Genomic DNA, 13,745 nt, shown 5'->3' on the forward strand with positions numbered 1-13,745 from the left:
TTGCATTCAGATTTGACTACAGGTTTGGCTCAAACTAACCAAGTTCCCACTGACTCACCAGGTAAATGCTTACAACTTTATTAATCACTAAATGTGTATTTTTAATCTCAAATTATTTCCTAATATCATGCTTTGTATTCAGATTTGACTACAGGTTTAACCCAAACTAACCAAATTCCCACTGACTCACCAGGTAAATGCTTACAACGTTATTAATCACTAAAAAGTGTATTTTTAATCTGAAATTATTTTCTAATGTCATGCTTTGCATTCAGATTTGACTACAGGTTTAGCTCAAACTAACCAAATTCCCACTGACTCACCAGGTAAATGCTTACAACTTTATTAATCACTAAATGTGTATTTTTAATCTCAAATTATTTCCTAATATCATGCTTTGCATTCAGATTTGACTACAGGTTTAACCCAAACTGATCAAGTTCCCTCTGACTCACCAGGTAAATGCTTACAACTTTATTAATCACTAAAATGTGTTTTTTTAATGTCAAAATTTTTCTTAATATCATGCTTTGCATTCAGATTTGACTACAGGTTTAACCCAAACTGATCAAGTTCCCTCTGACTCACCAGGTAAATGCTTACAACTTTATTAATCACTAAAATGTGTATTTTTAATCTCAAATTATTTCTTAATATCATGCTTTGCATTCAGATTTGACTACAGGTTTAACCCAAACTGATCAAGTTCCCTCTGACTCACCAGGTAAATGCTTACAACTTTATTAATCACTAAAAAGTGTATTTTTATTCTCAAAATTTTTCTTAATATCATGCTTTGCATTCAGATTTGACTACAGGTTTAACCCAAACTGATCAAAGTCCTTCTAATTCACCAGGTAAATGCTTACAACTTTATTAATCACTAAATGTGTATTTTTAATCTCAAATTATTTCCTAATATCATGCTTTGCATTCAGATTTGACTACAGGTTTAACCCAAACTGATCAAGTTCCCTCTGACTCACCAGGTAAATGCTTACATCTTTTTTAATCACTAAAATGTGTATTTTTAATGTCAAATTTTTTCTTAATATCATGCTTTGCATTCAGATTTGACTACAGGTTTAACCCAAACCGATCAAGTTCCCTCTGACTCACCAGGTAAATGCTTACAACTTTATTAATCACTAAAAAGTGTATTTTTAATATCAAATTTTTTCTTAATATCATGCTTTGCGTTCAGATTTGACTACAGGTTTAACCCAAACTGATCAAAGTCCTTCTAATTCACCAGGTAAATGCTTACAACTTTATTAATCACTAAATCATGTGTTTTTATTCTGAAATTATTTCTTAATGTCATGCTTTGTATTCAGATTTGTTTAAATTTAATCAATTTAAATTTTGCCAAAAACCAAAGCAAGATTATACCAGTAAATGTAATAGCAAAAGGAAAATACTTGCATTACAGACTTCGTCTTATCACAAAATGAACTTTATTTTCTAATTTGTAAAGTATTGCACATGCTATTCTTATTGCCACCAGCTTTGTTCCAACACTAATGACAAATTTTGAATAACCTTCTTGCTGCAATGCAACAGCTCGATTTTGGAGTGTCTCTGTCAGATGAGATTTCCTTCCCATTTTAATGGTGTTAACAAGTCTAGGAAAATCAAGCAAAATGCCCTTCCAATGCAATGTTGGGTTGTATAATGCCAAAACAAGCGTTTAAGTGGCGTATTGTAACATTATAAAGCATTTTCAAGTTTTTGCAAGGAATAACTACATTGATCACATTTGTTTTACTTGCTTCAAAACTGCAGAAAAACGTTTTCGACGGTTTAACGAAGTTTGAAATGCTTGAGATACATTCATAATAACAAGTCATGCATTAATTATCTAATAATAAGAAAAATTATATTTTACCTATGATAAAAACAAGTCTTAATGGTCATGACACAAGTGAAGTTACTAACAGCGCAAGTCCAAGTCAAATTGAATGTTTTTAAATACACTTCCAATTCAAGTCGAGTCAGTAACGTTTATCAAGTACAAGTCTTAAATTGAAAAAAAATGACTTGTTTATTGTATGTCGGGCTTAGTCGCCATGCTAACCATTTAATTATTCATCTTTATTATTTGGTTACATTACATTGCCTGAATTTAAAACTGTTCACCAGGAACACTGAATAGGAGCTACGGCCTTGCCCAAGGACAAAACAACGGTAGCTTCATTGGGTATCAAACATGGACTTTGTGTTGCGTTATTGCGAGTCCAGCGCTCTAACCACTCGGTCACCGAACCGAAAACGTTTTGTGCCCAATGCACAACTGCAATTAGTGATTAATTTCTATCTTTCGTAAATCCTTATGGTTTTCATAAACGTCTAAATTTGGTTTGGTCCGGATAGATGCACAGTGTTCTGTAGTACAGTTAAACGAGTAGCAAATAACTTACAAATACCAACCCAATCGTTCGGATTTTTCCCGTTGACAGTCTAACAGAAGATTTTATAAGGATGTGGTGTTGATAAATTCCAATGTTCACTTTTATATTCAAATAACTCTTAGGTAACATTGCGTCGGCAATTTATTTTTCTTGTTGAATTTTCCGCCTGCTTGTTGCTTACGTGCAACATATAGCCTATTTTGTTAACTGACCAAAAGAGCCTTCACACTGGATGCGATTTGTGTCGACGGACTGCAACGCAGTCGCAAAGAAACGCATATGATGGTGAGCCAGTTGTCGTACGCATTCACACTTGTCTGCACACTGAATGCGTCAAATATCACGCAGGTGACGCCAGTTGGGCTGTGTAATAGTAGGATGTCGAGTACAAATCTAATGGTATACGATCGAAATGTCGAGACGTCAAAGTTAGCCAACTTCCAAAATTTCTAGTTAGGCTACGCTCATACACGTTTTTAACCTCATTAGTAAGTCAACAGAACCTTTGAACAAGAAACACTCAGAATAAAAAGTGAAAAAAATTGCTTGCGAATGCATTAACCTGCAGCAATCGCGTTATGTGTACAGACAAAATCGCAACGCTAATCGTCTCAAAAGGCGGTTTTTGTTCAAATCGGACCCAGTGTACAGGTACTTCAACTTATTCAGTTAAGCGCTGGTTTTGTATTTCTTTGCAGATGAAACTACTAGGACATCACCAACCACACGCGTAACCACAACAGGTAAACCTATCCTATTAACAATATAATTATCATAGTTAGGATCAGGTATGCGACGTGCGAAGGTTTATAGAGGGATGATGTTTCCTTTTATGAAATCTAACAAACCTTCTATATTTCTCAGATGCAACCACAGTGACCATGGCAAGCACAGGTGATACAACATTGTTAGGCTACAGCTAAAAACAATGGTTATGGTAATAATTCTACAAACTTGACTGCTGCAGCTCCTAGAATCTAGTGTTGGTTATATTCACTAGTACTTAATTTCAACTCTAAGTCACTTTCACGCTGCATAAGTTCGTAAATGCATCGTGGTCCGTTGATCATTTGTGAAATGTTTCAAAGATGAGAACGCTCGTCACAGTTTGATTTCTACACTATGCAACGACAAGTTTTTTGCTACATTAACGATTGCTTTCATGTCTATACTGTATCTACTCAACAGGCTCTTGTGCGTCATCCCCTTGCCAATATGGTGGAATTTGCTTCCCAAATGGTCCGCTTTACAACTGTTCTTGCACGGAAAACTTTTTTGGCCAAACCTGCCAAACTTTTGTTTCACCATGCCTGAGGTTCCCATGTCGTAATAAAGGTCAATGCGAGTCTGATCGTTCAAACGAGATAGGTTATCGATGTGTGTGTCCAGATAATTATGAAGGTAATTTTTTTCCACGTGACATGTCATGAATATTTCATTTTATCAAACTTACTTTTCTTTTACTTTTGTTGTTTTTATGTTACTACATTTTAACCTTGCCAATCTATAAAGGTGAAATTTGTGACATTGATAAGAATGAATGCAATGGAAACCCATGCGCGGAACACGCCAATTGCACTAACACTGTAGGAGGGTATTCGTGCAAGTGCAACGTTGGCTACCGGTGAATTTCAGTAAAAAAATCAGTTTAGTTCAGTAGTTCATGAAAAATTGCCACCGATGACGAAATTATAAATGATATGCGACCTCATTTCGACCTTGTTTTTTTTATCAGGGGCGACGGTAAAGAAAAATGCTACGAAATCATCTTATTTCCTTATGGAGTTGAAGCCAACGATATTTTGCTTAGACTTGGAGATGATGTTGCTTCTTCAGTTGTTACGTAAGTCAACGATTGTCATTTAAACACATCAAGACAGGCACTCAGCAAGTAGTACACCAGTACATATGTACACCATATGTACATATGTAGTACATACGTACATATACACACCAGTACATATGTACACCATAATGTAAGTAACCAATCATTTTCGAAACTGTAGCATTGTAACAAAAGCCCTCATTGTATATTCTGCTAAAATATGATTAATTTAACGCAATGAAAGCAATTGAGTTTTTATTCTTTTCAAAGGTTGGAATACGCGATTCCGTTTGGTTCCCAAACATTCTTCAACATTCGTCTTACTTCAAATGGCATTATCTATCTAGGAACGTCATTTTACTGGGTTCAGTCATTGTACAGGCCTTCACAAAACGGGTTTCAGGGACGTTCAAGGAACTTAGCTTTGCTGGCGCCATTTTGGGATGATTTTCACCCAAGTTTTAATAATGACGGTCGTGTATATTATCAGGTATTTGCTAGTAGGTGTTCAATTATTATTTTTTTGGTATGCAGATATTGGTTAAAATGTGCTAATATTAAATAATTACTTTATAATACTAATTCATTTCCTGTTTGCTTCTTTTACTGTGTAACGAATAGCCTGTATCTCGAAATGCTCAATGCTCAATGATCGATAAATTACTAATAACATTCCAGCAATGCAGCTTTGGCTTGGTTTGCACGGTTTGCAACATCAGATTTTCACATTTCTTATTTTCATATCACAATTTTAGATCATAATATCACTCTAAGATTTACCGCTGACACTCAGCTTTCTTCGGTATGCGCTATAGGCAACCCTATATAAAATTTACTATTGTTCACGGGGCTTGTTTTAAGATGTCGTAACTTCAAAAATGCTGTTTAACTTTTGCTACAGTTCTGCTTTGAGCACACAATGATGAGAATTTTATGGAATAGTTTCATCTGACCGCCACCCAGCGTAAATAAACAGAATGTATTTGTTGCGTAAAATTTCTTGCTCTTGCTTGCAGAGTTATGACAAGGTCTCAAATCCAAGCGGTTCAACCTTAAACACCTTAAAGGAAGTAAAACGAAGAATCGATGAGCGTTTTGGCATAGATTTCGATCCCATTTTTGCTTACAAGGCCACCTGGAGTGAAGTTGTCATGTATCCGGAATATTATCAAACATATCGAGATTATGTACGTTTTTCTATTTTTTACCTGTGCGACTCATTCCTACTAATCAAACTTAAACATATATACCTATATACATTTTCATGATGTATAAGCTTTACCAGCATGATAAATACAAACAAGATGTTAACATCATTTTCGTTGTTTTGATCAGCCGAACACCTTTCAAGCGGTTCTCACCACAGATGGATGCAACACCTATCTCATCTACTTATACAAAGAAGATGGGATGCTTTGGCAAACTGGAATTCGTTACACTGATAGGGGTTTGATTGGTTATACGAATGGAGCAGAGTTAGATTACATTGAAACGCAAGGAGATTACAGACCTGATCAGTTGCTCCAAACAGGTGATGAATGATTTATATTTTTGTGAGCTTCATTGACGGTAATATGTTTTAAAGTTAAATATTATCTTCTTATGCTGAAAAACAAACTTATCAGGTAGTTCAAGAAGAGGAGAGTTCTTTTACAAACTTACGCCTTCCTCGAACTCGGCCGTTCAAGAGTCTCGTTGCAATTGCCTGAAATGGTACGTTGCAGATCTCGACAATTACAGTCCCAGAACCGAACATACTTGCCCTTGCAGCAGTTTCCAGGCTAGAGTTGATGGGCGTTTTGTCAGGGCAGTGGAGGACTATTTGTGGTATCGTGGAAAGAGTTCATTAGAATGGAGTTATGAAAGTAAGCTTTTGCTTTACCGCTTGCTTCCAACCAAATTTTCACTCTTTTAATAGTACCTTTTTCTAATGACCAATGTAGCAATAAAACTTCACGCAGTTAAATTTGGCATGTAACCTTTGATCTGATTTTATGCAGGTTTTGGCACCGAGTGTTATCAGGAACGATTTGGCACCGGCCCAAGATGTTGCTACCGGCGTCGCTTTTCCTTTTTCTTCAGTTGGTGGAGTTTTATAACTTCGGGACCGTTGATTAGAGGACCGTTTGGTAGCAGATCTGAGAGATATCAGATACCAATATCCGATTTAAACGGTTGGATATACTGGAGGGATTCGAATATTCTCGATCAACAATATAACGACGCATTGAGTGAGAAACTTTACGAAATAATTGTTACATAGTATTGTTGCCTTCGGACGTATTTGTGACTTACGAAATATGTCGCTTTGCATCACTTTGTCATACTTCAGTATAAATTGTTATTATTTATTCATATTTTTTTGAACAATGGAAAAAATGTATGACGTTACGCAGATGGCGATTTAATACCTCGAAGGCAATGTTGTATTGAAAGTCAGTCATCGGGATACTGCCGATTGTATGAAGAACGAAGACCGGCCGCGACATGCTTCTCTTATTTTCCGTTTTGGCCAAGTAACTTTTGTTGATTTTTACAAAGTTTAAATTTTAGTTTGTGTTTTTATGCGTGTCAAGTTAATGGTTTTTATGATCATTTTAATGAGGAATTTTGAAGGTTTCTTTTGGGGCGATCCGCATTTAACTACATTTGACGGAGCTTCTTACACTTTCAACGGTCTCGGAGAATACTACTTAGTATACGCGCCTGACGTCATCACGATACAAGCTCGCACCAAACGTGTGTTGAAAGAAGACGGGGCTGAATCCGATGCCACTGGATTTGTTGCGGTTGTTGTCAAAGATCACACCAATGATTTGTCAGGAAAAGTACATCAGGCTTTTCTCCATGAAGATATGTTTATGACTTAGTGTTTAAACGATGAAATAACACATACTTCTCTTTATTTAATAATTGCCAGGTCTTGTTTGAAGTAGATACAAATTCCACTGGGAATGGTATTGTTGTGAAAGTTAACGAAGAAATTCAAGAGTCTTTAAATGAAAGTAACAGATTTTTCGTTTTTTGGTATTTTTTTATCAAAAGAAATTTTTTTGTTTGAAATTCCAAGCGATAAATGCCTAATACGATAATAATAATAGCCTAATACGATTTTAACTGTAATTCTGTATTTTCTATCTAATAAAGCGGAAAAAATCATCGAATCGGTTTCACTGACAGTCAGTAATGGCAGTTATGAAGCTGTTTTTCCGAGTCAGCAATCCGTTACGGTGACGGCCTCAGCATATTTGCTGACTATTCAGTTTACTGGTGACCCCAATATTTTACAAAATGTTTCAAGGGGACTTCTAGGTACGTCCTCTTAGTACTGTGATGTTAAATCTACAAACTGTACTATACGTTGATGTCGGTTAATGTTAGGTTTCTGGAGTGGTACAAAAAGTGATGACTTTGAACTTCGCAACGGAACCGTACTGAGCTTCGATGACATACAAGTGACTAACGCAAATGTTACAGACGTGTTGAACGGAACTATAGCGGAAAGAAAAGTTTACCTATTTGGACAGTCTTGTAAGTAATACAGTACACTATAAGGTTTTGGTTATCTCACATTATAATATGAACTGCTTATATATGTTGTTTTCAGGGCAAATAACCATGAATGAAAGCTTGTTTACTTACGCCGGTGGAGAGGACACTTACGCGACGCATAACCCCACTAATTCTCCCGATCCACCTTTCCTGGAGGATCTGGTCGCTCATCAAAAGGGCACTCCTTTGTTCGAAGAAATTCGTACAAATTGCACTTCAGACGGAGAGTTATCCACTTCGTGCTTGTACGATACGTTGACCACAAACCGAAGTGATATCGGACAAACCACTTTGGAAAATGGACTCTCTTCTGCCACGGCTTCGGCAATTAACGGTTAGCTTAGTGGTAGTAGATTTTTTGAAAGTGTAAAGCACAAGTTTTAAACTTGCTGTACTTAGTAAGCAAGCCCTTTTTATGATAGTTAAGTTCTTTTGTGTAGAACGAAAGCATATTTTTGCCTTAAATTATACAGTTTTTTTTTTAATCTTCGGTCTGACCTCATTGCAGTCAATACTCCTCCGAACATCACTGTACTAGAGGCGGATTATTTTGCGGACGGATACCTTCAGGCTAAGATAAACGTGACGTCACTCTTCCGAGTTACAGCTTTAGACTTGGATGAAGAAGACACCATTTCCTTCAGTTTGACCAACTCAACGAGCATTATGGAGATCACTATAAACGCAAGTATGGCTGCAACGTGATCGTGTTCAAACACTTTTTCATGATTCTTGCATTGACTAACAATAGCTGACTTATTTTTGTTTATTTTTGATCGAATTATTCGTCTTGTCCACGTTGGATAAGGTTAAGTTTAAAATATCTCTGCACAGCAACGGGTTTTGGTAGTTGGACCCCAAATAGCGATTCCTCGTCTCTAATCAACGAAACCCTCGAAGTTCAAGCTTATGACGGAACTGAATACAGCGTCGTGACAGTTCCTATAAAGTTGTGTTTGTGCGAAAATAATGGTTCATGCCTTTACAACATGACATTGAAGGGATCTGAAAATTTCGAAGTTGGTGAAATGACTGATCAAATGTTTTGATTAATCAATTGGGTATTGTATATTCTCATTATGTTTTGAACAACAGATTGTACAGTGCGAATGTACAGATGCATACAGCGGCGATTACTGCACTGAAGATAGGAATGAGTGTGACGGATTCGAAAATGGCACAAGCCCGTGTTTTACTGACGTGTCATGTTTGGATCAAGTTGCTCCGGATTCTGGATATGACTGTGGAGTTTGCCCGACTGGAACCAAAGGTAATTTTTCTTGGTAAAGTTGCATTAAAGTTGTCGATTATTTTCCAGTCATAAAACTGATTGTTCGTTGAGGTTTTATTACGTCACACTTCATTCATCTTAGATTTTTTGTGTAATTTTTCAGGCGATGGACGAAATTGCACAACTATTAATCTTTGTGATTCCAACCCATGCAGTCAGGTATGCAGTCCTATATTCGGTGGTTTTAACTGTTCGTGCAATGATGGTTACCGCATCAACGACACCGACAGCACTCTTTGTGATGATATTGACGAGTGCATGGAAAGTTATCCGTGCGAGAGTACCTTTAACTCAGAATGCTCAAACACAATGGGCAATTACAGGTGTGAATATAAGCATGGTGTCGAAGTTGGTGTGCAGATTGCACCTCGGTTTGTTTCTTCTGCTGGTATTTGTATGCAAAGGTTTATAGACAAGTCTAATTTATTCAGCTGCGAGTGCACGGAAGGTTTTCAGAAAAACGGCAGCATTTGTGTGAACATCGACGAGTGTGCTAAGGGTGAAGCAAGATGCGATACAAGAAGCACCGAATGCACTGATTTAGAAGGAACATTTGAATGTACTTGCAAAGATGGATACAATAGGTATATCGAAGAAAACAATTACCGGCATAACGTACTTCAAGCGAACACAAAATCTGTTTTGTTTCCAGAAGAGTGAATTTTTGAATGCTTTCTTTTCTGGGCTTTACTTTCGAAAATTTTCTCAAAAATTACGCATTTCAAATCCGTACAATTTCTTCGGTGCAACTTTATCTAATTTTGAAATTGTGTAAAGGTGTAAAATACGGTTTAAGTTAATATATAACATTACGATTCTGCTGATTGTTGATATCTTGTTTTCTCCGTTTCGTTTTATAGAACCAATCCTTCTATGATGTTAAGTTGCTCTGATAAAGACGAATGCTTATTGGATGGCATTTGCCAACCCAATGCAAGTTGTAGCAATACTGCCGGAAGTTTTACTTGCACTTGTGACGATGGATTTACTTTCCTGGATGATCAATGCGTTGAAACCGGTTGGTACAGATAGAAACACAGAGGCATAAATTTAGGTGCCAGACTCGCAGAGTGTTTGTAGAAACACTTTTTATTTTACTTATTGCAGGAGAAACCACTGTAACATCACCAATCACCATACAAGAAACCACAGGTAAATCACACGAAAAACGGCACACCTTCAATCTTTACATATTAATAAATGCGCAAGTATATAGGTCTACCGTATCCTATTTTTTGCAGGAGAAACCATCGTAACATCACCAACCACGCAAGGAATCTCCACAGGTAAATCACTCAATAAACGACACATTTTTTATAGCGTGGATAGAGGCAAGTACTATACACTAAACAGCATATTTCATTATTTTCTATTTTTAAATTCAAACGTTTGAGGTGATGGTTAAAGACATCAGTGCTGTTAATTTCATATAAAAACTTATTTTTCGTTTGTTCGATGTTTATTCGTTAGGTTCTATTTGAAATGTTTATTGGTCTTTTCCCAAGAGTACCTAATTCCAGCGCCGGAATAGTCCAACTCCAAACTCTGTAATAGAATTACTAACAAATTCTTTTGGCAACTTCTTCAAAACTTTTTAATGATAAGGCTCCTGCAGAAAATATATCTCTTCGCTCGTATTGAATATATAGTTTCACATTTACTGTAAGAAGCTATCTCAGGCTTTCGAATGCTCGTTTTAATAAATCAAAGTTAACGTTTGAGAAGATATCTTATTCTGCTATTGGTTGTTATTTATTATTTACTATGTATTATTAACTACGTATTTTTCTATTTTGTTTTTAGATGAAACCACTACGAAATCACCAACACCAACCTTCACAGGTTAACTACACGTAAAACGATATAGTTATCATAGACAGAAACATGTTCAGCGTGCAAAGGGTCATGAGAGGAATGAATTTCCGGTTTATGACATTCAATATAAACTTCATTTTTATGTCTTTTATTTAGTTTCAGATGCAGTCTCGGTTACAGCGGCAACCATAAACAAAACAATTTTAGGTAAAGTTAAACGTTACGGTTACAGTAAAGCGAAAGCTACTGTATGTAATTTGTGGCTTTTACGACCTGAAGTATAGAATACTGTGTGAAGAAGCAACATCAACTGATAGTATGCAACATAGCAGCGTCAACAAATATACGTTTCTACATTATTAGTGCTGCTTTAATGAGGTTCTAAAAACTAATTGTTTTCATAGGAGTCATTGCTTTTTTATGTTTTTCAAAGAATTTCCAGTTCAGTTGATAGTAGATAGACCCTTTTCCGAAGCTCTGCTAGACAAAAATACTACTGAATTTAACGAGCTGGCTGCGGATGTCGAAAAAACTTTTAATGTGGCAATTGAACTCCGAATAAATTCAACTGTCGATCGTTTTCTTCGAGGCAGTGTAATAGCAATGTAAGTGCAAATGCATTTGTTATAATGTGGACGAGGTTGAAGTAAAACATTTTCGAAAAGCAGAATTAGGTCATCTGGTCTGGCAATTGAACTCCGAATAAATTCAACTGTCGATCGTTTTCTTCGAGGCAGTGTAATAGCAATGTAAGTGCAAATGCATTTGTTATAATGTGGACGAGGTTGAAGTAAAACATTTTCGAAAAGCAGAATTAGGTCATCTGCAGAACATTCGAAGTTAATTAGATTAGTTAATAATTTATAGTTAATTATTTAGTTGATTATGTAATTAATAGTACTATAACTTTTATAACAGTCATATAGCATTTACATAGACTCATGCTGATTTTTTTGCGACTCAGAATCAACGTAACGGTGCTCGACTCGAATGTAACAATGGAAGACGTCTTAAATAGCTACAACGAAACCATTGGGGGAAAACTATTCCTTGAAGCCCCAACAGCAAGTAATAAATATGATTTCGGTCTTTGCTCCATTAAGCTGTTCAATTAATTTAGTGGTAGGTATACTTTATCCTTGTATTTTTTTCTATTGTTGTTATTTAATATACAGACGTGACGTGCAGTGATTGTGACGATACCGCCAGTTGCAAGCCAACTAACAAAGCCAGTCCTTGCTACTGCAATGGTGGTACCATTGATAACATTGGTAGAAAGTTCGACCCTAATGTTCCTGTACAATGCGTTGGTAAGAATATAGAGTTGAATATATGGCTACCTACTGGTAAAAATGAGCGTTCTTAAATAAATGTCTTCTGAAATTTAACCCGTTTGCAAAAACAAAAGTCGTTTTCGTCTGCAGACCAATGCAGCAGTGAGTATTACACACATTGTTCAAACGGTGCAGAATGTGTTACGGTGGATGAAGTTGGATATCCAAACTGCAAGTAAGTTCTATTTACTCCACAGTGAATGGCTACTTCCGATAATATCTGTTACAGTCGTATTTCAACCTGCCTAATTAACGGATTTCAATCATTCAGATGTCGTGATGGTTTCACCGGATATAGATGTCGAGGTAAGAATGTTTTCTTAATGGTATTCAAAATCTCATTTTTATAGTTTCGTGTATCTCGAGTGTCACCATCTTACCGAAACGTATCACAATCGTATAACGGTATTGTGAAGTCACGAAACAACTTGACTATTACAAACCATTCTGTAATCTGTTTTGCGTTTTTATGATTAAAGCAGTGAAGATGCGGTTGTAGTAATAGTTTTCTTTATTAGTGTTTAAACATTTGATTTTCAAGAAAAAGTAATTTTTGCATGATAAATTCCAATGTTCACTTTGATATTCAAATAACTCTTAGGTAACATTGCGTCGGCAATTTATTTTTCTTGTTGAATTTTCCGCCTGCTTGTTGCTTACGTGCAACATATAGCCTATTTTGTTTACTGACCAAAAGAGCCTTCACACTGGATGCGATTTGTGTCGACGGACTGCAACGCAGTCGCAAAGAAACGCATATGATGGTGAGCCAGTTGTCGTACGCATTCACACTTGTCTGCACACTGAATGCGTCAAAAATCACGCAGGTGACGCCAGTTGGGCTGTGTAATAGTAGGATGTCGAGTACAAATCTAATGGTATACGATCGAAATGTCGAGACGTAAAAGTTAGCCAACTTCCAAAATTTCTAGTTAGGCTACGCTCATACACGTTTTTAACCTCATTAGTAAGTGAACAGAACCTTTGAACAAGAAACACTCCGAATAAAAAGTGAAAAAAATTGCTTGCGAATGCATTAACCTGCAGCAATCGCGTTGTGTGTACAGACAAAATCGCAACGCTAATCGTCTCAAAAGGCGGTTTTTGTTCAAATCGGACCCAGTGTACAGGTACTTCAACTTATTCAGTTGAGCGCTAGTTTTTTATTTCTTTGCAGATGAAACTACTAGGACATCACCAACCACACTCGTAACTACAACAGGTAAACCTATCCTATTAACAATATAATTATCATAGTTAGGATCAGGTATGCGACGTGCGAAGGTTTATAGAGGGATGATGTTTCCTTTTATGAAATCTAACAAACCTTCTATATTTCTCAGATGCAACCACAGTGACCATGGCAAGCACAGGTGATACAACATTGTTAGGCTACAGCTAAAAACAATGGTTATGGTAATAATTCTACAAACTTGACTGCTGCAGCTCCTAGAATCTAGTGTTGGTTATATTCACTAGTACTTAATTTCAACTCTAAGTCACTTTCATGCTGCATA

General features: G+C 36.4%; 1 protein-coding gene across 1 annotated transcript in view; it reads left to right on the top strand.

Moving 5' to 3' along the window:
- Positions 1-13,745, top strand: part of LOC143449795 (uncharacterized) — a 35,772-nt gene that overhangs the window by 11,752 nt on the left and 10,275 nt on the right. Inside the window, exons 32-75 of the mRNA XM_076950124.1 lie at positions 11-61; positions 143-193; positions 276-326; positions 408-458; positions 541-591; positions 674-724; positions 807-857; positions 939-989; positions 1,072-1,122; positions 1,205-1,255; positions 3,110-3,154; positions 3,276-3,305; positions 3,600-3,812; positions 3,924-4,035; positions 4,147-4,254; positions 4,507-4,726; positions 5,253-5,423; positions 5,572-5,767; positions 5,862-6,101; positions 6,237-6,467; positions 6,633-6,752; positions 6,853-7,064; positions 7,157-7,241; positions 7,384-7,548; positions 7,618-7,767; positions 7,844-8,122; positions 8,297-8,476; positions 8,623-8,807; positions 8,884-9,058; positions 9,183-9,402; positions 9,511-9,663; positions 9,940-10,097; positions 10,187-10,231; positions 10,321-10,365; positions 10,883-10,921; positions 11,051-11,101; positions 11,328-11,499; positions 11,563-11,643; positions 11,859-11,962; positions 12,070-12,204; positions 12,319-12,403; positions 12,500-12,534; positions 13,406-13,450; positions 13,572-13,601. Of these exons, the coding sequence (XP_076806239.1) occupies positions 11-61; positions 143-193; positions 276-326; positions 408-458; positions 541-591; positions 674-724; positions 807-857; positions 939-989; positions 1,072-1,122; positions 1,205-1,255; positions 3,110-3,154; positions 3,276-3,305; positions 3,600-3,812; positions 3,924-4,035; positions 4,147-4,254; positions 4,507-4,726; positions 5,253-5,423; positions 5,572-5,767; positions 5,862-6,101; positions 6,237-6,467; positions 6,633-6,752; positions 6,853-7,064; positions 7,157-7,241; positions 7,384-7,548; positions 7,618-7,767; positions 7,844-8,122; positions 8,297-8,476; positions 8,623-8,807; positions 8,884-9,058; positions 9,183-9,402; positions 9,511-9,663; positions 9,940-10,097; positions 10,187-10,231; positions 10,321-10,365; positions 10,883-10,921; positions 11,051-11,101; positions 11,328-11,499; positions 11,563-11,643; positions 11,859-11,962; positions 12,070-12,204; positions 12,319-12,403; positions 12,500-12,534; positions 13,406-13,450; positions 13,572-13,601 (5,025 nt within the window). The remainder of the gene's footprint in view (positions 1-10; positions 62-142; positions 194-275; positions 327-407; positions 459-540; positions 592-673; positions 725-806; positions 858-938; positions 990-1,071; positions 1,123-1,204; positions 1,256-3,109; positions 3,155-3,275; positions 3,306-3,599; positions 3,813-3,923; positions 4,036-4,146; positions 4,255-4,506; positions 4,727-5,252; positions 5,424-5,571; positions 5,768-5,861; positions 6,102-6,236; positions 6,468-6,632; positions 6,753-6,852; positions 7,065-7,156; positions 7,242-7,383; positions 7,549-7,617; positions 7,768-7,843; positions 8,123-8,296; positions 8,477-8,622; positions 8,808-8,883; positions 9,059-9,182; positions 9,403-9,510; positions 9,664-9,939; positions 10,098-10,186; positions 10,232-10,320; positions 10,366-10,882; positions 10,922-11,050; positions 11,102-11,327; positions 11,500-11,562; positions 11,644-11,858; positions 11,963-12,069; positions 12,205-12,318; positions 12,404-12,499; positions 12,535-13,405; positions 13,451-13,571; positions 13,602-13,745) is intronic.

This window comes from Clavelina lepadiformis, chromosome 3 (genome assembly GCF_947623445.1).
Source record: "Clavelina lepadiformis chromosome 3, kaClaLepa1.1, whole genome shotgun sequence".
NCBI lineage: Eukaryota > Metazoa > Chordata > Ascidiacea > Aplousobranchia > Clavelinidae > Clavelina > Clavelina lepadiformis.